Below are 25,621 nucleotides of genomic sequence, written 5' to 3'. Positions count from 1 at the left end.
AAAAAAACCCATCTATAATCTGGTTATAAAAACCATATATATTTCAAAATTAACATTTGCAGGACGGTATACATGCTTTTAAAAACTTCTTCGGAATACACAAACACCCCACAGAATTTTTACAATCTAACGTATGTATCCCGCCTCACTCTATTTTGTTGTAATATCCTGAAGTAACAGGGAAGGCGGGGGAGACTGAGATCACAAAGAATCATGGCCATATATTAACCATAATCTTGAAAATGTTAGAAACTAATATATGGTTAAGTCAATGGAAGAGCTGTGAAATAAAACATTTGCTGAAGTATAGCATTACCCTTCTAAGTAAACATCCTAGTTTCTGTTTATCAAGACTAACCACATTAACCTTTGGGGAAAGGCTTACAAAGTCCCTTCCAAATGTGAGAGATGGCTTCCCATAAATAAGGACATCGAAAGGACTTGAACAGAACCTGCACAGCATGAGTACCTTGTGGTGAGCTTGCACAAACATTTAAATACACAAAGATAGAGTTTTATATCCTTTAAGATGAGCAACCATGAGCAAAATCTATAAAATTATTTGTATGTTTTCCTTAGTCATTCAAAATTTTTTTTCAAAACTTCTAACAAATTAAAATGCAAGCACTGTAAGAAAATGACAGTACAAGAGTTCTTAGAACAGGCTTATTAATATATCAATATGTAGGGAGGAAGGAGTGGTTATTTGATTCCTGACTAGGACTGGTGTCAGGGTTTTATAACAAGCCTCTCTTGTTTACCATTCAATTTCATGAGAGACTACAAAATATTCATTCATTCATTCTTTCTTTCCTTCTTTCTTCCTTCCTTCCTTCTCATTGCCTTGTTTCCTCATCTGTTAAAAAAAAGTGTGGGTGATTTATAAAGTGCTTGACTGTACTGGACACATCGGGCTGAATTGCCATTATTATTATTCTGACTTCAAAGCTTGTTCTCCACACCAGGGTGTCTCAAACTTTAATGAGCACTGGAATCATCTGGGATCCTCATCACATGCAGGATGGGTCCAGTAGATCTAGGTAGGATCTAAGATGTGGTGTCTCTGAAAGCTCCCGGGTGATGCCAATGCTGCTAGTCTGCATGGCTGCCTACCACGTTGTCTTGTGTAAGGAGAGTTTCACTTGAATTGCTCATAGAAAAATGGAGGACAAAATCTTTCAAACTACAATTTATTTGAAAGAAAAATATCTCTTAGCAGCAAGTTTCTCTGTGGAGGACAGCTCACCTATTACCTATGGTATTTCTTGGGTCCTTTTTATCCTTAGTTAAATCCTATCATTCCCTTATTTAATACCAATACAGAGGCAAGTCTGCTTGGTTATAATCTTTGATCAAGGTGTTTGTTAATTTCCCCACTTTCTCAACAGTATCAGAGCACTGCCAGAAAAATGAACACGAATACTTCTGCAAATGACTATCATTCTGCTGTTATTGACTTTACTATTTATAGCCCAAAGATATGTGGGAAAAAATTAAATCAGTTATAAGATGCACGTGACTCAAAAAGATCCATTCATATTAGAACTTAAAATGAAAGCCACGTAATTCAGGGGAAGTGAACCCCGCCCCCACTCACTGAAGGGTGAGTACTACGTGGTCTACACCCATCATGGTGCTATCTTTCCCATGCCTGTGCCTGGCTGAGGAATAAGCACTTGACATAATCCTAACCAAAGAGAAGTAAGGCCATATTCCAAGGTTTCCTTCTCTCAGAGAAACACAGGTAGCTACTGTCCCTCCTAGTAGACATGTCCGGCTGTGAGTTCTGGAACTATGGCATCCAGCTCACTAGTCTAAGGAAACTATCAACACAAGGAAGGAAGAATCTGGAAAGGAGCAGAAGCAGAGCCCCAAGTATCACTGTTTTATTTATTTTCTAATTTTTTTAACTTTTTTTTTTTGGCCGCGGCATGCGGGATCTTAGTTCCTGACGGGGGATCAAGCCTGTGCCCCCTGCAGTGAAAGCGCACAGTCTTAACCACTGGACTGCCAAGTATCACTGTTTTAATCATCCTATCTCTGACCCCCTTGCTACGTGAGATAAGAATCTTACTGTAACAAGCCAATTTGAATAAGGGTTTTTGTTACTTGTGCTGGAGACATCCCAACTGCTACCCAACCTCTTTCATGCTGCAATCTCTATTTGCTTTCAAGCGTGTTTGGCTACAGAATTCAAGGTTCAAATCATTTTCAATTCGAACTTGGAAAGAATGACTTAATAGCGTTACATCCATTACTACTCAAATCAAGTATATGATATCTGCGTGATTTTCATTCTTTATGATGACATGGTCTTATTCTCTAGAACCTAATGATTTCTACCTTTATCCTTAGGACACTGAAACTTTATGAAATGTGACCAGGCATATATCTTTGTTTTCTTCTCATATCCTTTCTCATGTCTCATATACACAATCATCTTTACAATTTATAATACTAACAATCTTTTAGCCCTTGCATTGAAAATTTTAGTTTAGCAATTATATTTGATAATTTCCTAGACAACTATTCTCCAATTGTTCCTGTTTACAAATGCATCTTGCTTCATGCATCTAATTAGAAAGTTTTCATATATCAACATTTGCTGAAATGTTGTTATATGCCCTCTTAGTTTTTTTAAACTTTTATTGTAATCTTAATAGAATTTTAGTCAGTAGAAATTATGGAAATGTGTGATGTGGCTGCCATTTTTAAATGCAAGCATTTACACTTCCAATTCCTGCACATAAATTTTTGTTTAAAGCTCCTTGCTACAACCCTTACGTCAGTGCTAAAGAATTTATAGCATTCTGCTATTTTTTTCTTTTCATTCTTACTTCTATTGTTTATTTTTATTTTATAATCGACTTTATTTCCACCTATGGTTTTTAAAATTCAGGCCTAAAACAATAAGACACTGATGCTTCAGTATTTTCTTTAGCACACGTAGAGAAAAATTGTAAAAGAAAATAACAGTGGTACGCCAGTCAGGCATGGACAGGTGTTCATACTCCAAAAGCCAACCCTGGCATAACTGACATAGACACATTGAAAAGTAGAAATAAAACAACATATAATAACTCAAACTTAATTTAAATATAGCCCTAGTGGTTAGTGAATATTTGTCAACAACATAAAAAGATGCACTAATCAAGAACAAAGACCAAAGTCCAAGAGTCTTACTTCTTTATCACAAAACGAATCCTTTCCTTTGCAAGTAATATCCTCTCAAGGCGAGGAATTCCGTAAGTAGATGGCCTTCTAAAAGGGATTCCTTCCGGAAGTCCTTCTACATAAAGATCTTCCACGTGGGACTGGAAAAGAGGGTACGGGATCGTCACAGGACCTTTGGCTTTTATAGCTTGAGCTTTAAGGGTAAAAAGAGAAAGGGAAAATTATGAAATGACAAGGATTAAGCACAGTTTGTAGAAAAGAATAATAATCGAATACATACATATTGCTTTGTAACTTTTATTATCACTGCATCAGAAGCAAAATAGTACAGAAGAACTAAGAGGAAAATACCACCAAAGATGCCAGCACTCTACTTAGTCAAAACTGCAATGAAATAATATATTATTTTGAAATAATGTAGATATAGGCAGACTTTCTACTCAAATTTGAACCATAAATGACCCCAGAAAAATATACCAGCTAATTTCAGCTAATACATACAGCATATAATGAGAAGTAATATTTTAAAAACATAAATGTTCGTGTAAAAAGGATTTTTTAATAAAATAACTGAAGCAGAACATTTTTCTGAACTGTAAAAATTCTAAGATTCATTTACCGAGAGTAAAATAATACAACTGCAACAAGCCAAATGCACAGGGAATCTCAAGAATCGAATACAATGAACAGACTTTGACAGTTTCATTAAACAAACTACAAAGAGCCAGCTTTTCTAAACAATAGGGGACATTTAAATATCGCTGGGTATTAAACAGTATAATGTTTTTAGGTGTGACAATGGAACTGAGATTAAGACAATGCATTCCTCTCACCCAACTTGGAATTTTACAATTTAGAGTTTTGAGAGGTGAAATGACATGATGTCTTGGACATCAGAGTTTTAAAATGTTCTTGTATCACAAAGAGGACAGGAAAGGACAAGAAAGAAAATATTATAAAATATTAAACACGGTTGAACTTGGGTGATGGATATTTAAATAGAGGGTCTTTGGAAGTATGAATTTCATAATAAAAAGTTTCAAAAAGCATCAATTTACGTTCATCTACAACACAAGCACATTTTTAGCTAGCATTAAAAATTGCAAACATTTTGATACTAAGTAAAGCCATGCCAAATTCTCCATGACTACATAGCAAACACCACTAATTCTTTCAAAGGTTTCTAGTTCATGTAATTAACATATAGCACAGTTATATAAACTGCTTTCCAGTGAACAGAACAGCACAGATGCTACTGACCTTGCCAGAAAGGTTCCAAAGCAAAAATGACTACGGTGGACTCCCCTCAGCCCCTGCTCCCTCAGGAATCACCTCTCAGAACAGGTCCACTTTTTTGCTGGTATTTTATGTAGAAGTTTATTTGCTAAACATTAATCTTTGTATTCAAGTTTCAAGTGTACCATATTACACATTAATTCTGAGTTAGATTTAATATCCTTCATTGATATACTACATCTGAAAATCATATTCACATTTAACAATGAAAATACCTTCCCCAAAGGCAATTACCATTAAAGATGCTTTGCAATTATGAAATGTGAATATTGTTATTATAATTTCACAATGATTGGTAAACATTATTCTCTTATATGCAAAATAATCAAATAAATATATCATCATCACAACAGAAGTAAAAACATAACCTTTGCTTCTCTCTATGAGAAACACAGAAATTTATAAAACTGTGATAAGTAAATTACTTTTACTCATAACAGTACTAAATTAAGAATACAATAACAAAAATATAAACAGCAAGCATTTCTTACGTACTTACATCCCAAGTATTATAGGAAGCACTTCACAAGCACTATCTCATCTATCTCATCAAATCTTCAGAGTAGAGCTATAGTTCTCATGCCTTTCACAAATGGCTCAGAGAGGACTAAGAGAACATGGCCAGACAGTCTGTCCCCATAGCCTGTAATCTTAACCACCACGTTATATAGTGCTTCCATGTAGAAAGAATATGTTGTGAGTTTTTACTTTGAAATGGTCTAAATAAAATCACAGGCAATAGGACTTCCCTAGTGGCACTGTGGTTAAGAATCCACCTGCCAATGCAGGGGACATGGGTTCGAGGCCTGGTCCGGGAAGATCCACATGCCGCGGAGCAACTAAGCCCATGCGCCACAACTACTGAGCCTGCACTCTAGAGCCCGCGAGCCACAACTACTGAAGCCCACATGCCTAGAGCCCGCGCACTGCAATGAAGAGTACCGCTCACCACAACTAGAGGAAGCCCGCACGCAGCAACGAAGACCCAACGCAGCCAAAAATAAAATATAAATAAATTTATACAAACAAAAAACAATAAAACAAAATCACAGGCAGTAGACTCTGACTACTGAAACATGGGAAAAATACTGAGAACCTTAAGAAAATAACTGAAAATATTAAAGAAGGGTTCCCTGGTGGCGCAGTGGTTGAGAGTCCGCCTGCTGATGCAGGGGACACGGGTTCGTGCCCCGGTCCGGGAAGATCCCACGTGCCATGGAGCAGCTAGGCCCGTGACCCATGGCCACTGAGCGTGCGCGTCCGGAGCCTGTGCTCCGCAGCGGGAGAGGCCACAACAGTGAAAGGCCCAAGTACCGCAAAAAAAAAATAAAGAAATAAAAAAATAAAGAAAAAGTTACTGAATTCCTCATGAAGTCTACTCTAATTCTAGATCTTCACTGAGGACTGTTATAATCCGTGATAGGGAACTGTTCAAATTACTTAAAGTAAATAAGCCCAATGTGGTTTATCATTTAAAAACTTCACTTAGAGGGGCTTCCCTGGTGGTGCAGTGGTTGGGAGTCCGCCTGCCAATGCAGGGGACACGGGTTAGAACCCTGGTCCGGGAGGATCCCACATGCCACAGAGCAGCTGGGACCGTGCGCCACAACTACTGAGCCTGCGCTCTAGAGCCGTGAGCCACAGCTACTGAGCCCACGCACCACAACTGCTGAAGCCCGCTCACCTAGAGCCCGTGCTCCGCAACAGGGGAGGCTGCCGCGGTGAGGGGCCAGCGCACCGCGGCGAGGAGTGGCCCCCCGCTTGCCGCAGCTAGGGAGAGCCTGCGCGCAGTGGTGAAGACCCAATGCAGCCAAAAGTAAAAATGGATAAAACAGATTTATAAAAAATAAAATTAAATTAAAAATTCACTTAGAGAAGCTCAGTAATGCAGGATAGTACTACAGACTTTCAAGTTACAATTCAGTGTATTATACAATTTTACAGCTTCGCCAGTCATTTGCAAAGAATTCTCCACATTTAAAAAACCCAACAAAACAGATATTTTTAAACAATTTTTGCTATTTCTAGGTGAGCATTTGATACCAGGTGATAATAAATCTTGTTTCTCTGATTACTATATAAAGGTAGCTATAGGACGGAAAACTAAAATAAAAGGAAAAGAGAATTTGAGATCTAACAAACTCAGGTATCTATCGAGAGTAGGGAAAATAAGGGCATCTAGATGAATACAAGATTCAACACATCAGGTTTAATGAAGACGATTGCTTAAGAAAACACTCTTCAGTTAAATCTCCAAGATTCAAGATTTTGCAACAAATATATAAATAAATATATAAACAAACTCCCAAACACGCATGCTGGAAGTTTCACGGAAATATTAATTGATAATTAAAGAAAGGAAACTTCTAAAGCTTTGTTGTGATCTGGAAAGAAAATTTCTAATATTTGGACAGACACTATCCATTACCTTTCCAGCGACAGATAAGGAAGGAACGCACAAACACTGGTAGAATGGGACTTGCTCACATTAGATGAACAGTAATTCCATTGTTAAAAAGCTTACCGACAAAACCTTACAGGAATTTTTGAGTTTAGACTTACCATACTTTCTTTCAAACAACTCTTCAACTTGTTTACGCAGGTCAGTAATTCGAGCATTCCATTTCTCTGAAAATTGAGAGAAAGTTAAAACTCAATGATAAATCCCTGTTTGGAGGCACTAATAACGTTAAGATGACCCAACATCTAACGACTTATTTTCTACATAACATATCCTGATTTTTAATAATCCACCTGTCTATATAATTTTACTGTTTTCCTAAGGACTTTATCTTTTTTTGCGGTTCTTATAATTGGTTCAATGAGAGATTATAGGGTTGTTTAAAAATTATTTTCAGAACACTTCACACTGAGTACCTCTTTTTAAACTTACAAATTCCGAAAAGCAGGAGGGCAGAAAAGACCCGTCAATTAAACACCTCAAAGTGAGGCGAAAAAGAGAAAGGTCCCCAAGACTGTGCAGGAAACCTTCTAAAACATGTCTAAGTTGCACGGAAATAAGACTTTATATACAGTTGCAACTTATAATAGCATGCTAAAGAATATATATAAACTTACTATATATGTAACTTCAATTTATATTTAGTAATTATGACTAAGACAACTTAAAATATTAAAGTACTATTTAAAAAACGTATAAAGCTAAATGTTCTATTTATTCAAAATATGGATCACAAACACATCTTGCCACTAACATTTTACTTAGTCCCTTCAAAAGGATACCACTGTGGTTTGATTAGATTAGAGGCCAGCAGTTACACAAAGCAAGAAAAATTAATATAAAAATTGTATCTGAAATAAAGAAGTGATCCAAATCTCAGACAAATAACTGAATTACTAAGTCATTAACACTGATTTTTAAGTCTACCCTTTTTTTTTTTTTTTTTTTTTTGGCCACGTTACGGCTTGTGGGATCTTACTTCCCTGACCAGGGACGGAAGCTGGGCCCCAGCAGTGAAAGCATCGAGTCCTAATGACTGGACTGCCAGGAAATTCCCTTAAGTCTACCAATTCTAGTCAACAACAGAAGATACAATGTCTTATGCTCTGGTATACACAAACGTGTAAGCAGTGTCTTTAAGGTTACTTCAAACTGTCCATGGCTTTCCTCAGCTTAGATTATAAGGTAGTAATATATTTAGGGCATCCTCCCCAAAGAATGCTGTAACTCTTCAGTAACAGAAAAAGTTCGGAAGGAAAAAAAAGAAAAGAGGACCACATTTCACTGACAACTTACCAAAGTTGAACTCCCTCACTTTCCGTTTGCCGGCATTGGCAGGTTCTGTGACTGGCGGCTGGGGAGGTTCATTGCTCTTTGGTCTCTTGGTAGGTGGAGAATAATCATCATCTTGAAAAAAAAAACTATCATCACTGGAGGAACAGTCTAAATGAGTGAGTCTAAAAGCCACTGCCTGTAAAATTCTCAGCATTCAAAAGACGTGGGGGGATTTAAATGCGACTGGGACAGCAACCGCTATTTCTGTGTTGACATTTTCAGCGTATTTTTTCCCAGTTACATCTCCAGCTTTCCTACTCTTTTCGGAGGTGCTCAAGTGAATAACCCTCGTTTTCCTATGTCTTGCTCCTTTTTTTTCAGTTTGCTTAATTTGAATTAAGTCATACAAATTTCCCCTTCTCCTAACTCCTCTCAGACAGCTGTCTAGAATTATAGTGTATTTTAAGTCTTCCAAGAAAAAGGTTTTAATGGAGACAGCTACCAACAACTATACAAATATATAAGAAAATGGGGAGAAAATATATCTTGAATGGAAAAATATTTAAGCTTGTACAAAATTCAAGCATACATAAAGGAGGTTGGATAACTGTATGTTAAAAACTTTTAACCAACAAAACTAAAAGCAGTAAGATTATATTATTTGTGAAACAGGTATTGTTGATTCATCCAATACAATACCCATGTATGGAGAAAATGAGCGATCATATATTTAATCACAGAATATAGACTACCCAAGAGTTGGTAGTAAGAGTTCTTTGCGGCTGTGCCTGCAATTCAACTCTGCCGTGATACTTCAATACATCTGGTGCTAGAATAAAGGACACTGGATCAAGTAAGAAAAGCTATCGACTGTCATCTTCTTCTGGTCCCTGAAAATATCAGTTGGCACATTACCGAGATTTCTGCTCAAACACCATCTATAAATTATTGAAAATACCATTTTCAGATATCTATACTTTAAAAAAATGTGGGATGAAGAAGAAAATAATCACCGGGTTAAAGGCAACAGCAGTAACAAAAAGATACCATAAGATACACTAAGTTCCGCTTTCCAGTATAATTTTCATTCTCATGTTATAGCTAAACAAGCAAGACCAGAGAATGCTGTGTGACTTAACCATGCCGTAGGACAGACAGCGAAGCTGAGATGAAATTACGGGTCTCATTCTTTCAGCTAAACAGGCTAACTCTCAAAAAACAATAAGAAATTCAAATTTAGCCTAATATGCAATGATGCCTTGGACAGCAATGGATAACTTTTATATACTTTGTATGTTAATCAAGGGAAAATCTGACTAAAGCCTAAAATACTTAAATCTCATTCCTACATAGCATCAGAGAACACAGACATGGCTGCCCTTGTTCACTGACTTTGGGTTCTTCCTTTACAGACAAAGCCTGTGGATACCAAAATCCACGGATGCTCAAGTCACTTATACAAATTGGCATATGATTCACATACAACCTACGCACATCCTCCCTTACACTTTAAATCATCTCTAGATTACTTCTAATACCTAAGACAATGTAAGTGCTATGTAAATAGTTGTCTGGCACATGGCAAATTCAAGTTTTGCTTTTTAGAATTTTCTAAAAAACTCTTTCTGAATACCTTCCATCTGCAGTTGTTTAAAGCTTGCAGATACGGTGGGCCAACTGTAATGTCAACAGATATTCTGATTACCTAAAATCATTTACTGACTGACTATTCAAACCAATAAGAGAAAAAGGTATCAATGTCACTGACACCAGATAAAGTCATATTAGGACCCATTTATGTGCTGGGAAAGGGAATACTATTTCAGGAACAAGTTATCATATAAACAACTTACGACACTACAAAAACTTTCACGCGTTGAATTCCACTGTAGAAACCCATGTTCAAATCCAGAAAAAACAAAAAAAAAATTTGTAGTAAAAAACAATTTAAAAATGACAAACTACCAGTAAAATAAAACTTGACTATGTAACATGGGCTCATAATGATTAAATGACTACAAGGATTAAAAATGGTCAAAAGATTCTTAAATAGGTTATTAAATAATTAGATTCACACCTAAGTAGATACATTTTGGAAAACATATTAGGTATTTCTCTAACGTCTGGCTTTCAATTCTGAACACAGCTGACAAAACCCCCCCTTTCCAATTTCTAAATAGATTTTTAGACGCCTGAGAGTATTTTCAGGCTAATTTGCAAAGGGTAAAATGAAATATACTCATTTCACCTATGAATATTGTCAAAGCATTTTAAATGCTTAGTATTAATATTTCTTTACAAACATTAAGCAATGACATTTAAAACAAAAGTATTTTCCTTACAGGTTAATGCAGCCTAAATATCTCTATAGATTATCATTTAAAATTATTGCTAATTGAATTATATAACATGAAAACCAAAAGAGTATAAAATAAAATATAGCTTTAGGATGGTAATGAAAAGTCAGTGCTCTATTATATCCATCCCAATTGTAATCTGAACGGTTTGAAATTGAGGCCAAGGGGAAAGGGCAAGAGAGCTTTTCTTTAGTGTCCAAGACCTCATTTGTTCAATCAGATTAACATTTTAAAACAAAAGGATTTAATAGTATAAATATATTTTATAAAAGTAACCTCATCGACCATAAATAGAAAAAAGACAAATCTAGGAGAGTGTTTTTTAACAAGATAACAAATGATTTAACAAAGACTGTAAACTATTAAAAAGTGATTATCACATTTTTCTCCAGTGACAAATAATGAAGTCAATCTATTAAATGTAAACAGAGATGAAATTAATCATGTGTGATGATAAAATACCACAACATACATTTTATTAAAAGACTAACCCATTTCATATATTTATTACCTGATTTTAGAGTGTTTTAATTCATACGAAACATAGAATTAGATCAAGAAGAGCTATGAACTCAACCACACCTTCTATTTTTTTTTGGACTCTTGCAGCAAAAAACTCTGATTTTGAAAAAGTATGAAAAACTGTTACTCTTGACCTCAAAATCTCTTTCACAAAGGATCCAAATTATTTCTCTGCAGCAGAAACCAGTCTGCCTCTAACAATCAGTCCAGCAGGCAGCACTGTTTTCTAACTATCATGGTGCTTCAACATTATAAACAACCACTTTTGTGTAAAAAGACACATATCTCTGGACACTTCCAATTTAAGCCCAAACTAAAAATATTTACATCATCAAAACTAAAAGCTTATAAAATGAATTTCAAGATATTTTAACATGCAAAAGCTGCAATTCAGTGAGGAATATGTGACAGCTATGCCTCAGTCTTAAAACCAAGCCTCTCGGGCTTCCCTGGTGGTGCAGTGGTTGAGAGTCCGCCTGCCGATGCAGGGGACACGGGTTCGTGACCCGGTCCGGGAAGATCCCACATGCTGTGGAACGGCTGGGCCCGTGAGCCATGGCCGCTGAGCCTGCGTGTCGGGAGCCTGTGCTCCGCAACGGGAGAGGCCACAACAGTGAGAGGCCCGCGTACCGCAAAAAACCCCAAAAACAAACAAGCCTCCCACCCCTTGAAAAAGGGCAGTAACAGACCCTAACCCAAAATTACTATCTAAAAAAATCCTGTTTTCCTTTTTGCAACATACTTACAAATATGCCTATAGATAACACAGACCTCAGAGCTAAAATGTGTTACTAAACTCATCCAATTCTTGATGAATGCATTAATAGCATATAAATTTTTTTTCTGATACTCTTTTCAACATAATCAAATTGGTAATGTTTTATCAAATAATCTGACACCTATTCAAAGTAAAAGAAACAAATCAAAATAAACCAGGCACTCTTTCTCTTAATTAATTACCCCTACACATTTCAAATTAATAGATGGCATTTTCCACCCATGGACCCAGGTCCTAAATCCTCCAAAAGTCTATTTTTTACATAATAATTGGATGCTTACTAAGTGATTGTCAGCAACTATAAAGTTGAAAATACAAAGTATTCAAATGATAACCTACCCAATTACATTGATTCTATGAACTCTCATGTGACATTTATAAGATAAGCATAATAAGTAAACAGTGCCAAATAGCAAAGACGATTGCTCTATCTTCAGAAATGCCCAGAACTCAGTCACTCCTTACCCCTACTGTCACCATCCAGTTCTACAGCACCTCCCTCTCTGCCCTGGATAACTACAATAGCTTTGCTTCCACTATGGTCTGCTCTGAGTCTTTACAGCAGCCCTGTTTCTTCAAAAAGGAGGACAGAACTTATCACTTCTCTGTTCAAAACTCTCCAATGGACTTGCCTATCTCGTTCGCACCTTAGCACCTAGTACAGCCCCCAGCACATACAAGGTGCCTGGCGTTTGTGGACTGATTAAATGAACATTTGAATAGTGTAGTCCTTAATTTTGTGCAGCAGCCAAGTATTTATGAATGTCCTAAGCATAAATTTCATGAAAAAGGATACTATCAGAGGATGAAATCCAACTATTCAAACTCTAAAGCAGTGTTATCCAAAGTGGCCCTGGCATAGGGCTGTGGTGGCGTGCGGGGACCCGGTGCGGTGACAGTGGTTGCTGCGGAGCTGATGAGAAACTACTAAAGTTCCTGTGGACGCAAAGCAGAATGTCATAAGAACATAGTGGATGGAGAAGAGAAAACCTACGGTGGCTGTGAGGGCCCTGATGCCATGCATGTAAAATTGATATCTTCGGGAGGTCACGAATTTACTGTAAAAAGAGAACACGCGCTAACATCAGGAACAATAAAAGCCACGTTGAGTGGCCCAGGTCAGTTTGCTGAGAACGAAACTAATGAAGTCAATTTTAGAAAGATCCCTTCACGTGTGCTATCAAAAGTATTCATGTATTTTACCTTTACCTACAAGGTTTGCTACACTGACAGCTCTATGGAGATTCCTGAATTCCAACTGCACCTGAAATTGCACTGGAACTGCTGATGGCTGCAAACTTCCTAGACTGTTAAATAAATTATTTTTAAAAACCCCAAAAAAGTATAGTCCATATATAGGTGGTATTGTGAACTGCATTCCGGTGTGTAAATATTTATGTATATTTTTCAATTTATTTAAGAAAGAAAATTTTAAATTTCAAAGAGTCTTACTTATTAAGAAGACACAAAATTAACCTTTTTAATCTATTTAAAATCAACTTGAAGGGACTTCCGTGGTGGTCCAGTGGTAAAGAATCCGCCTTCCAATGCAGGGGACTCGGGCTCAATCCTTGGTCGGAGAACTAAGATCCCACATGCCGCGGGGCAACTTAAGCCCGCGTGCCACAACTACGGAGCCCGTGTGCCTCAACTAGAGAGGCAGCATGCCGCAAACTACGGAGCCCACGTGCCGCAACTAGAGAGAGAACACCCGCACACCACAACTAGAGATAAGCCCGCGCGCGCCACAACTAAGACCCGACACAGCCAAATAAATAAATATAAATAAAGTAAATTTTAAAATCAATCTGAAGACAAATTAAGTTAAGGAACAATCAGGGGGTTAGGCCACAGCAGAATAAACATGTGTGAATGACTCAAGTTCGGGGGAAAATGCACTGAAAGTGAACTGCACTGTAAGGAGACCTCTTCTCAAGCAAAGCACTTCCCGTTATTAGCACACCCATGACAGCCAGACCTCAAACAACTCTTAGGTAAGACTGTCTCTACACTTATCAAAGACATGCATGTGTCAGAGACCTGACAACAGTCTGATTTTACCCAGAAATGTAGTCATGATGTTTATGAAATTAAGGCACGCACAGCCATATTACTCCAAGGGGTATTTCCCAAACCTAAGTCACAAAAGTTATACATGTGCACCACTGTCTTCAATAACAAATTGATCATCACAAATGGAAGAGCACATCTCAGCTCAATAGACTATTTCCTGCAGTTTAACGTGTCTGCGTCAATCTCAATTAAACCATTCATAACGTCACATAATTGCAAATAAAGATATCAAGGTTAAAGTACTGTGGAAAATCTTACAAACTTACTTGATGACAAAGTTTCTTTTTTCTTTTCTATGAACTTTTTGGGAAATGCAGAAAGATACAATATGAGAAAACAAAAGTCACCCCCAGGCAAGCAGGATTATCTTATTTCCTTCCAAGCACAAGTATTTTCCTAAACAAAACTAACATAGTTCTCTAGATACACTTTTCCTTTTGAAGGTGACTTGTTCTTGAAAGGCAGGTTTTTTTTTTTTTTTTTCCACTAAGCATATTACACTAGGGGTCTTTTTTCAGATCGCATATTTTTTTAAAAAAGCTACCATTTCAATGCCAATATATTTTTTCTAATATGAGAATGTATCAAAATTTAATTTTCTAACTATGGATATTTTCCTAGTTTCTAGGATTTTATAATCATCTTTCCAGAAAAAAATACAATATACTTATCAAAAAGATGTGCATGTGAGTTCTCATTTGACCTGCCTTGTTAGTATCACAGATTACATTTTACCTTCCTTTAATGTATGGATAACAATTAATTAGCAATTTAATTAGTTGGTATATAATAGTTTGTTCATAAACACATATCCCACAGAAAATGCTACCCTGAAAAGTAATTACGTTACACAGACCTGGTACTTCACTGGTCTTCTGAACATAAGGCAGCAGCCTAAATAGCAAAATTCTACTTGTTGACAAATTTGGATGATGTATCAAACTTCTGGTACTATGTCTCAGTTTAAAAGAAATGGATCTATCACTCCCTCCAAAGAGTTAAAACTGAAAAGATTGACACACATTTCAAGTTTATAAGCCATTTATTTCATAATTATCTTGACATCCCTTTAAAGGTCTTATACTATTAAAAACAAGTGTTTATTTTCTAAACAGTTCTAACATAGCCTTTATCTGTTTTAAGATTTGTTTTCAGATAAATCCATGTGGTTATCAGTCCTATTTAAAAGCTTTATGCTAATAATTTTAATCATCAATTTTTCTTATCTCTATAGGAAGGAAAAGGTTCTTAGTGTTCATAATATAATATTTATAGATTTTCTTCTCATAGTTGAGTTACAAATTAAAATGCAATTGAATTCAATTATTGTGGACTTCCCTAGCAGTCCAGCGGTTAAGACTGCAACAGACTGGGGTTCGATCCCTGGTTGGGGAACTAAGATCCCACATGCCGTCCGGTGTGGACAAATTAGTTAATTACTTACTTACTTGACTAGAAACAATTCAAAACTGCTTTTAGGTTAGTAAAATTATGTTAGTGATAAAATATGTATATTAAATTGAGATGTTAACACACAAAGTATGAGAAAATTTCTGATATTAGGTAAAAGCCACCAATCAACTTGTAATTTAGAAGCAATGAAGACAAACACTTTGAATAGCTTGAAGTAGCCAAACACCATAAATAACCAAGTGGACACCAGTAGGAGACAGGTTATTTTAAAAAAAAAAAAAGGAAAGACAAAGATAGCAAACCAAGAAAGGTTATGTAGCAGTTAAAAAAAATAATAATGATGAAGTACCAAGATGTAAAGTTATGGGGAAAAAAACTACGGAAAATGTGATATGTGTGTATTTTATTTGTTCATTATAATGCTGTATGCTGAAAACACCCATATATTTTCGCAAAACGAAATATGCATGGGTGTATATATACATCAAATTCTTTTTAGATGTATAAACAATAAAGTGACATCTACCACTGAGTCGAGGGTCACTGGAGTAGGGCGGGGGTTAACAGAGCTGTATTTTTACCTTAGAGAAACCTACTTTGAGGAAAAAGAACTTATAGAGGAATGGTGTGAGATAACTTCAAAGGAAAAAAAAATCAATACACATTTAATAATTATTAAATATAAAGCATGATACTGTTAATAATTAGCTGAATCTTTAAATAATTCAGGACAAACTGGCTCATCTGCATTCATGCATTATCTTTGAAGAAAAAACTACATCTGAAGCAACTTTAACTATATAGAGAGATTAGTTTCGAATATTTTTGTAGCTGCTGCTTCCAAAGTTTTGAAGGACAGATTATATGCCAGCCTCTAACTGCATTTTATGGGGGAAAACTATCAACACCTTCTCCTCCACTTCACTAAGGTAGACACAGGGGTTCCAGTACTAATTAAGTCTCTTGTATCACACCCAATAAACAGGTTATAAATCTGTTTTTGTGTGCATCCAGTCTGGTCATAGTTTTCGCTTTTTAAAAATTCTCTATTCCCAATGATAGAAAGTATATAGGTTGGCCCACTGCTCATTTTCACGGCTTACTTTTCTTGTCTAAAACTCCCAAAGCACTGGGTGTGCTGGTGGGATATGGGCTGCTTTGGTCACACATACACATATATGCTTCAGTTTTTTTTCACAAGTTTCCTTTAAAAATGAATGAAATGCATACTTAGCAATGTGAATGTGACAAATATTTTTATGACCAGAAGTAAACTTTTGGAATCAATGCTTTTAGATAACTAACCTTCAATAGTCACCTCAACTTCGGGGTCCTCACTTGTTTCTGAAGGGACATGTTGAGTAGAATCTTGAAAAAAATAAAATTCTAAAATGACATTCATTATAAAGCACTTTCTATTATGTTCCAACATTTTACTGATTTGATATTCCAAAAGCAGCCTACTATAAAATTTTACTGGCATTTTAATTCATCTCATATTTGTTAAGTTAAAATATCTGACCCTTTTCATTGTAAGTAGGGATAAAAGAAAATAAAAAGTAGAGAAACTCTGGAAAACTATTAGATAATACCAAATTACCTGCATTAATGGACTCAAAAAACTTTTATTTTTAGAGGAATAAAATTATAATGAAGTCACAATTATTTTCCTGCTGTAACTAGAAGACAGTAGGATAAAAACAAAGGTTTTATTATTCTTTTTAAACTATTTCTCCTCTCCTTTCAGAAATCCTAGGAGTGGCTTATAATGTTAAATAAAACCACAATCAAATTTTTTGCAATGGGGACCTTCATATCAAAACAGTGACTATAACAAATGCACACAGGACTGTATCACCTAACTTTATATGCAACATACTTTACAAAATTGAATATTTGTGTTACTACACAAAACAAATGTACATCAGAATGTTAGTGCTGGAAGCTCAGCTAGAGAGTATCTTCATCAACTCTCTTTTCATTTTGCAAAGGTTGAGAGATTAATTGATTTGCCAAAGATTATGTTTACTTGTTAGTAAAGGAATAAAGAACAGAACCGAACTTCAATTCGACTCTATTAACACTGCAATATGACAATAAAAATTTCCTCAAAAATAAAGTAGTTCAAAGCCTAATATCTAATTCACATTGCCCAATGAACCCCAGTACAATTTGTCTTGTATACAGGTATCTCCTTGCTGTAAATACTGCCTATCCAAAACAGAGGATTTTGTTACAGAGGAAATATCTAATTACCTATACACAGTAAAAGAAAACAAAAAAATTTCATCCACACCTTCGTCTATTAAAAAAACTCAACAAGAAATTTAAAATATTATTTTAAATGAGCATTTTAATACTTCTGCAAGAAATGTATTCCAATTAGAATACTCTTATTCTACAACTGAATTCGGAAAGATCAGTCAACTTTCCAGGGACCTTCAGAACTCCCTCCACTCGAAGAAAGTAAACGATCAAATTACTGATTTTAAAAAAATAAAACAAAAAAGCAAATATAAGGAATAAAAAGGTACAGAATAGAGTTCCTTTTTATTCTTAAAAAAATAAGGCTTGACACAACCAGTTTATGTGAGAAATAATAATTCTAAAACAATGTCCAGTTACCTTAACCAGTTATTTTCCTTGGGAGAAATCTACAAAAATTCTTTTGGAACTATCTAAACGGCTTAGCAACAGGAAGCCATTCTGCATGGTAACCGTTTAACTCAAGATTCCAATAACTAAAAAAGCTGTACCATAGTTGAATATCCATTCAATCCTACAATCAAAGGAGGATGGCTGGCTAAGAGACAAGCAGTCCACGGAGTGGCTGTGGATATAAAAATGAGCCGAGAGGAGATCTTTCTTTCATTAATCGTATGGAGAATACATTACCCTACTTAAAAAAATGGTACTAATAGTATGTTTTAAAATGAAATATGAACAGAGCCAGTAATAATTTTAATTCTAACTATTAAAACCATTCTTTCAAAATATGGCAAAAAATGACCAAGAAAAAATGGGCAGCATTTTGCATCACGAAGAGTTGTACTTACCACTTAAGTTTTCCTCCCCATATGCTCTACTATTCAGTATAGTAAAAGAGGTATATTAAATATCATCTTAGGACTAAAAAAACAACCTGTTGGCTAAGAAGGCATACCATAACAATCATCATTTCATTTCCAAATAAGGTGTTTTAAGGATAATATTCTCTACAGTACAGAACAACATAATACAAATACAGCAAAGTAAAAATCCCTGTATCTAACCTTCTGCTGGTACTTCCATTTCTGTTCCTTCATTGCCCTCTGAAGAATGATGGCTTCCTAAAAAGAAAATATACCACATATAATAAACCAATAAAGACTGATATTGGAAGAAGAGATACTAGGTAACAATGCAAATAATAACACGAATACAAACTGATTCCTTAACTCCTTAGCAGTTAATACAAACAATGTTATCTAATTCAGAAAAACATGTAACACTTCTGTATGAAAGCTCAAAAAATTATTTTAAAACGTAAATATATAGATTAAACCGAAGTAGGTTTGGGGATTTACTATTAGTTACTGGAACTACACAATATAATTACTGATAGATGTTAGAATTTGAGAAGTAGAATAGTATGTTTCAAAGTGCCATGCTCATCTGTCAATGACACACACACAAAAACACACACCAGAGTAAATTTCTTCTTTGCTCATAGACTCTATCAAGGCTAGATAAACAAGTTCAGGTTGGGCTGTGAAATGTTTCCTGCTTTCCATTTTTACTATGGTGGAAGCTATGGAAACTCAATCCCCATTATTTAATCAAAGTTGCACTTAAAGGAAACTCATAAGTTAAAACTTAAGATACTACCTTTAGTCTCAAAAGCATTTTAATTCAGGTAATATAATCTGCCTGCTTCTAAAAACTGGAACATAAAGCAATGTATCAGGTTAGGCAGTCAAAAGGTAAACAGGCTCATCCTACCAGAGAAGAAGCTTTACTCATAAATAGGAAAGAAGTAATCTAAAACCCAAGAGAGCCAATTAGGACAAGTGCCCAAACTGCCCCAGAATATTTATCCTCTGTCCTTAAATGTCTGAGCTACTAACATAGAAAAGATTGAAAATCACTGCATTCGTGTATAAATAAAAATATATTACCTATAAGGAAGAATAAAGCACAAAGCGGGAGGGGAAGCAAAATCAGGTCTATTTTGTCATCCATTGGTAACTAATTAAAGAAACTATACTAAAGGTACAATTCCCAGACACAGGTTTCAAATACACTTTATCTTGATTTTTAAAGAGCACTGACTACAAACACTGTCACTCAGTGCCTAGCACCTTTGAATTTAAAGTGCCATGCAAAGACAAAATGTTTTTGGTTTTCAATGTCTAACTTTATGCTGCTATAATTATCTTGGGATTCTTTTCCACTTATTTCATGTTCTGAAAACTCACCTGAGCTCAAAACACTAGATAAATCTATAAATCTGTAGCCATGAATTATTTCTTTATTTAACTTCTTAAATACACTTTATCAACACACAGCCCCCACCCCCCAATTAAACATTAACATTTGAATTTATGGAGCATTGGGTTCTTTGACTATAATGCCAAAGAAAACAAAAATGTGAGGTCAAAACAATGAGAGATAACGGAGAAGAGGCCAGTACTTAAAAAGGCAAGATTGGGTAAGAATAAGAAAAATTAAGGTGATTGTCCCACCCGGTCAGAATATTACAAGAGTACATGTAAACAATGATTCTACGTGTACTTTTTGTTCTTTAAAAATCTGAAATAAGCAATTACATTTATATTAAAAGTATAGCTAAATAAAATAAATCTTATAAGCTAAAAGCCAGAATAGACAGAAGTAAAGTAAAAGCCAGCACAAACAGCCTATGATCATCAAGTTAGGGAACACTACACAGAAATTCCCAAAGAGGTATTCAATCAATAAACTTAGGGATTTACAAATGATATCTTACAACCTTTCTAAAAACTAAGTATCAACATGACCTTATTGATATTTACATTACTAACTATGCAATATAAGCCTTATTTCTGACTATTCTGATATAAGGTATAAATGTGTACTTTACCTTAAATATGAAAGTGTGTCATGTACCCATTTCGAGATTCATTACTAGATTCACAAAAGGGAAAATTGGTTTTGAAAAATTGTTGCTTGTGAAGTTCATTTATATGTTTAAAAAAAAAAAGGCCAATACATTTCTTTTTCCTTTTCCATTTAGAAAAGTAATAATACAGATATAAATACTAAAACACAGTCTGTCCAATATAAAGAAACATTAAATAAGAACAGTATGTGGGAAAATGGAAGTGAAAAAGTTATACCTTGCAAAGACTTCGAAAGGGGGAGTTTGTCATCAACATCATCAGTTTCAGAAGGGCCTGCTTTGGGATACAAAGATAATACTTCAAAAGTAATCCCAAAAATGTATTTTGGGTCACTTCAGCAAACAAATTTGGGCGAGAGATATGGAATAATACAGCCTTTTCATGAACAAAAAAGGCAAAAAAAAAAGAAAAGAAAAGAAAAAATAAAGACTGACAAAATGAATGGTGTCAATTTATGGTCTTAGTGAATGGAAAAGGTGTATTCAGATAAACTCATATATAGACAGTCAAAAGAAATTTTGAAAATGACTAACTCGACATGAATTGAATGGGAACAATATGTCTAAAATGGTGGATATGGGTAATGTTCATGACAGCAAACTGCAACTTTTACTTCATACAGATTATAAGGGCAGATATATCTTACAAGGTGCATTTGTTTCTTCCTTGCCAAATATTTGGCTTAATGTTTTGTCATACTAAACAAAAATGCAGAATCAAATTGTTACACCTTCCTCAGAATCTCTAAAATAACGCAATTAACCTATCAATAAGCTTGAATCTCCACTGAAATAGAAACATGACAAACAATTAATTCAGAATCCTCCCTTCCTGAAGATCCATAAACGCTTTTTAATAACTTAACGTGGTTTTTCCGAATTATTAACATACAAGGTATTTTGTGTTAATTAAACCTTCACAGAATACTATAGATTTTGACAACACACCTGCATGTATTATGCTTTTAGTGAAAGTAATAGATTTAAAAGAGAACAAAACATTGTGTTTTCAATGACTACTTAACATAAACATGTCCTTGCATTAATATGAATACAAACCACTTCACTACCTCTGAATATTTTTTGGAAAATAAGACTTTTGAAAAGCTTTGCAAATGCATGACGGATTTCACGAAGAGGCACAAAACTACACATTATAAATAAAGGACACAGCATAGAAGAAAACAATTTCATAGAAAATAGAAAAATTATTTGTATTTGGAATCTCAACTAAGAGCAAGATGATAAATGAAAGACACCTGAATTCAAATGCCAGATTCACTGCCTCCTAGTCATGTGATCCTGGGTAAAAATATACAGAAGAAATAAATTAAATGATAGCTAATGTACTAACTGACTTCTAAATACTGCTTTAGCTGCTTTTCCACAAGTCTAGCTATGTATCATTATCGATATTGTTCTGTTCTAAATTATTTTAATTAGGTCCTCTTTAAGTCAATAAAAGTGTATTTCTTAGGATTCCCACTGTATAGAATTTCTATTTTAAATAACATGCTTATTATTGACTTCTAATTTAACTAATTACATTATATTCGGGGAATTCTTTAAGGCTACCTGTGAACAAATATAAAGTCAACTTTTGTAAAAGATCCATGTTTTGTAAATAAACATTTATTTGCTGGGTAAAGAGTTGTGGATATACAACAACTAGCTTATGTTTGTAAATTTCAGAGTTCAAATACTCTATTTACCATTTATAAGCATTCATCATTTGTTAAAATCTCCCACATGACTCCATTTACAAATTTATCAATTGTATCAAATTATATCAATTCTTTATTTAGACTTTTGAGGCTACATTGTTAGGTATATACAAATTAATGATTATCCTATTAACTTAATGACTTATTAGTATATAAATTATATAGTCTTGCTCTTCATATTTGTTATCTTTTTCTTTTTTGGCCTCAAATTAATATTACTAAACTTGGTTTCTTTTGGTTAATATTTGCCCAGCATACCTTCACATATCACTATACTACCAAATTATGTTGTTTACTTTTAACCATACATGTTATAATAGCAAATGACTTGGACTCTGTCGTAAGATCAGCAGCACACTTCACCCGCACAACTCCGGGAGTGTCTAACAGTCACTGCAGACAAATCACTTTCCCAACGCTCACATCTGAGAACATCTTAGAGGAAAACTGACAGGTACACAGAGATGTGTCCAAGCCTATTTTGGAATACCGAAAGTTTTGGAAGAAAACATAAATGATTTTAAGTGCGAGAATGGACACATGAACTTCAGTATAATCACACAGGTAATTGTCGCAATGATAGTACTAAATCTGTACGTGACAAAAATAAGTCAATCTCAAAAACTTGTACTGAATGACATACAAGAACATATACAAAACACATATACAGTATGATACCATTTGAGTCAAGCTTAAAAACAGAAAATGTAACACATAAAATGTAGGTGCCTGGATACACATACAAAGATACTTCTGTGGGAATGTATATGCATTTAAAATATAAAATCGTTATCAGGAAGGACAACCCTCAATTTCAAGAAAATGGTTAACTCAGGAGGAACAGAGAAAAAAATGGGAATTGGAAGGGCCTAAAGAAGGGTGTCAATAACATAGTTAACATGTTATATCATGTAAGATTCAGTAAACCTGGACAGATGTATATTATGTTTGTGGGTTTTAAACATTTTAAAAAAGCATTTTAGAAATACAGCCAGCCATCTGTATCCCTGCATTCAGCATCTGCAGATTCAATCAACCATGGATCAAAAATATTGGGAACAAAAAATCCCAGAAAGTTCCAAAATGCAAAATTTGAATTTGCAGCATGCTGGCAACTATTTAGCATTTACATTGTATCAGGTATTTAAGTTATCTAGAGATGATTTAAATAAAGTATAGGGGTGGGCGTTTGTAGGTTATATTCAAATACTACACCGTTTTATATAAGGGACTTGATCATCTGTGGGTTTGATACTGGGGGGTGGCCCTGGAACCAATCCCCCTGTGGATACCAAAGGATGACTGTACAATACAGCAATGCAAATAATGGACCTACAAGTACACCCAACAAAATGTCTCACAAATTACATGTTTACAGAAGAAGCCTGATACATGCTGACGGATTCTATTTATATGAACTACAAAAACAAACAAAACTAACCTAGGTTATTACAAATCAGGACAACGGTCTGCACTGCAAAGAGGCTGCCAGGAAAGGAGTCCAAGGGAAAAGGAGCTTCTAGCATAGTGATCCCTAACAACAGATCTTCAGAATGCATGAAGCAAAGTGAAAGAACTGGAAGGAGAAATAGACAGAGGCAGTTGGAGATTTCAATACTTTTGTAGTGGATAGAAGTAAAGAGAAATGCCAGTGCAGATATAGCAGGCCTGAATGACCATCAAGCAACCTTAACAAAGCTGAAATAACTGAAATTATACAAAGAATGTTCTCCAACCATAATGGAAATAAACTAAAAATCAGTAACAAAGCTACCTGACAAGTCCACAGGTATGTGGAGATTAAGACTACACTTCTACAGGGAATTCCCAGGCTGTCCAGTGGTTAGGGCTCTGCACTTTCACTGCCGAGGGCCTGGGTTCGATCCCTGGACAGGGAACTAGGATCCCACAAGCCATGTGGTGCTGCCAAAAAAAAAAAAAAAAAGAAAAGAAAAGAAAAGACAAGACTACACTTCTATGTAAACCAGAGGACAAAGGGGAAATTAGAAAATGTTTTGAAATGAATGAAAATAACCAAAGTTTATAGGGTGCAGTTAACTAATGCTTAAGAGGGAAGTTTACGGCATTAAGTACTTATATTGGAAAATATTTCAATGATTTAAGCTCCCATCTTAAGAAACATAAAATAATACCAAATTAAAATTAAAGCAACCAAAAAGAAAGAAAGAAAGAAACATAAGAGCAAAAAATCACTGAAATTTTGTAAAAGCTAGATCTTTGAGGAAAAAAGAAAAAAATTGAGAAAGTTCTAGAGCAAGAGCAATGGTTCTCCACTGGAAGATGTTGTGGATTGTTACAACTAGGGAGATGCTACTGGTATACATCTAGCAGGAAGAGGCCAGGGAGGATACTAAACATTCTACAATGCAGACCATAAGACAGATACTGACAACAATTAATTGTTTGATCAAAATGTCAATATTGCCAAGTTTTACGACAAAGCCCTGAGCTAGAATGACCAATAAGAAACAAACAAAAAGACACAAATCACTATAATTAAATTACTACAGACCCTGCAAACGTTAAAATTTAAAAAAAGAAAGAAAACTTAAGACAAAGTAGACAAATTCCTTAAAAGACACAAACTGCCGACTCTTAATCAAGAAGAAATCCGTAACCCGAGCAGACCTACAATGATTAAAAGAAATTTTAAAATTAAAAAATGGAGCAAATTTTTAAACTTTCCATTAGAGAAACCTCAAGGTTCAGGTGGATTCATTGGCAAATTTTACCAAAAATATACAGAAATGGAATAATATCAATTCTACAAAAAAATTCTTCAAATATATCATTTCCCAATTCACTTAGGCCAGTATTACCAAAACCAAATAAGGACATTTACAAGAAAAGAAACTTCTAACTAGTATCTCTTAAGAACATTTGAAAATGTTCTTAAGAGATATTAGTCAGAACCAACATTTGAAAATTAATGTTGATGACCATTTTAACAGACTAAACGAGAAAAATGATGTAATCATCTCCAGAGATACAGAAAAGACCTTTCACAAAATTCAACAACCAATCACCATAAAAGCTCTTTACAAACTCTGAACTGAAGAAAATTTCTTCAATCTGATGAAGGGCAACTACAAAAAACCTACAGTTTTCACAGAGAAAAGATTTCCTTCTAAAACTGCAAACAAGGTAAGGATGCCTACTCTCACTACTATTCAACGTAACACTGGAATGTTGAAGAGCTGGTGCAATTAACACAAGAAAATGAAAGGGAAGAAATAATACTGTCTACTTACAAAATCCCAAAGATTTTTTCCCCAAATAGTTGCTATACTAATAAATGAATTTTAACTAGGTCACAAGATACAAGGTCCGTATGTAAAAGTCAACTGTAGTTCTACATATCAGCAATAAAGTTGGAAGCTGAAACTG

The 25,621-nt window shown here is 34.9% G+C and overlaps 1 protein-coding gene and 1 pseudogene across 8 annotated transcripts in view; one reads left to right on the top strand and one right to left on the bottom strand.

Annotated features, from left to right (window-relative positions):
- The window catches only part of GTF2I (general transcription factor IIi), a 95,776-nt gene that overhangs the window by 26,291 nt on the left and 43,864 nt on the right, over positions 1–25,621 (bottom strand). For 3 of the 8 annotated variants that reach the window (XR_003437029.1, XM_027126182.1, XM_027126181.1), the window contains 6 exons: positions 20,707–20,766; positions 18,622–18,678; positions 16,655–16,717; positions 8,228–8,338; positions 7,033–7,098; positions 3,184–3,367 (listed from right to left, as the gene is read on the bottom strand). Coding sequence is in view for 7 of the 8 variants with exons in the window: in XM_027126182.1 (XP_026981983.1) it covers positions 3,184–3,367; positions 7,033–7,098; positions 8,228–8,338; positions 16,655–16,717; positions 18,622–18,678; positions 20,707–20,766 (541 nt within the window). In the remaining variant the exon portion in view is untranslated. The remainder of the gene's footprint in view (positions 1–3,183; positions 3,368–7,032; positions 7,099–8,227; positions 8,339–16,654; positions 16,718–18,621; positions 18,679–20,706; positions 20,767–25,621) is intronic. The other 5 variants (XM_027126183.1, XM_027126185.1, XM_027126186.1 and 2 more) reach the window with 5 other exon arrangements.
- On the top strand, positions 12,764–13,352 carry LOC113630594 (elongin-C pseudogene; annotated as a pseudogene).

This window comes from Aethalodelphis obliquidens, unplaced genomic scaffold (assembly GCF_003676395.1).
Source record: "Aethalodelphis obliquidens isolate GAN/ISIS:26980383/991018 unplaced genomic scaffold, ASM367639v1 scaffold30, whole genome shotgun sequence".
Classification (NCBI taxonomy): domain Eukaryota; kingdom Metazoa; phylum Chordata; class Mammalia; order Artiodactyla; family Delphinidae; genus Aethalodelphis; species Aethalodelphis obliquidens.
This window is presented reverse-complemented; position numbering and strand designations above follow the sequence as displayed.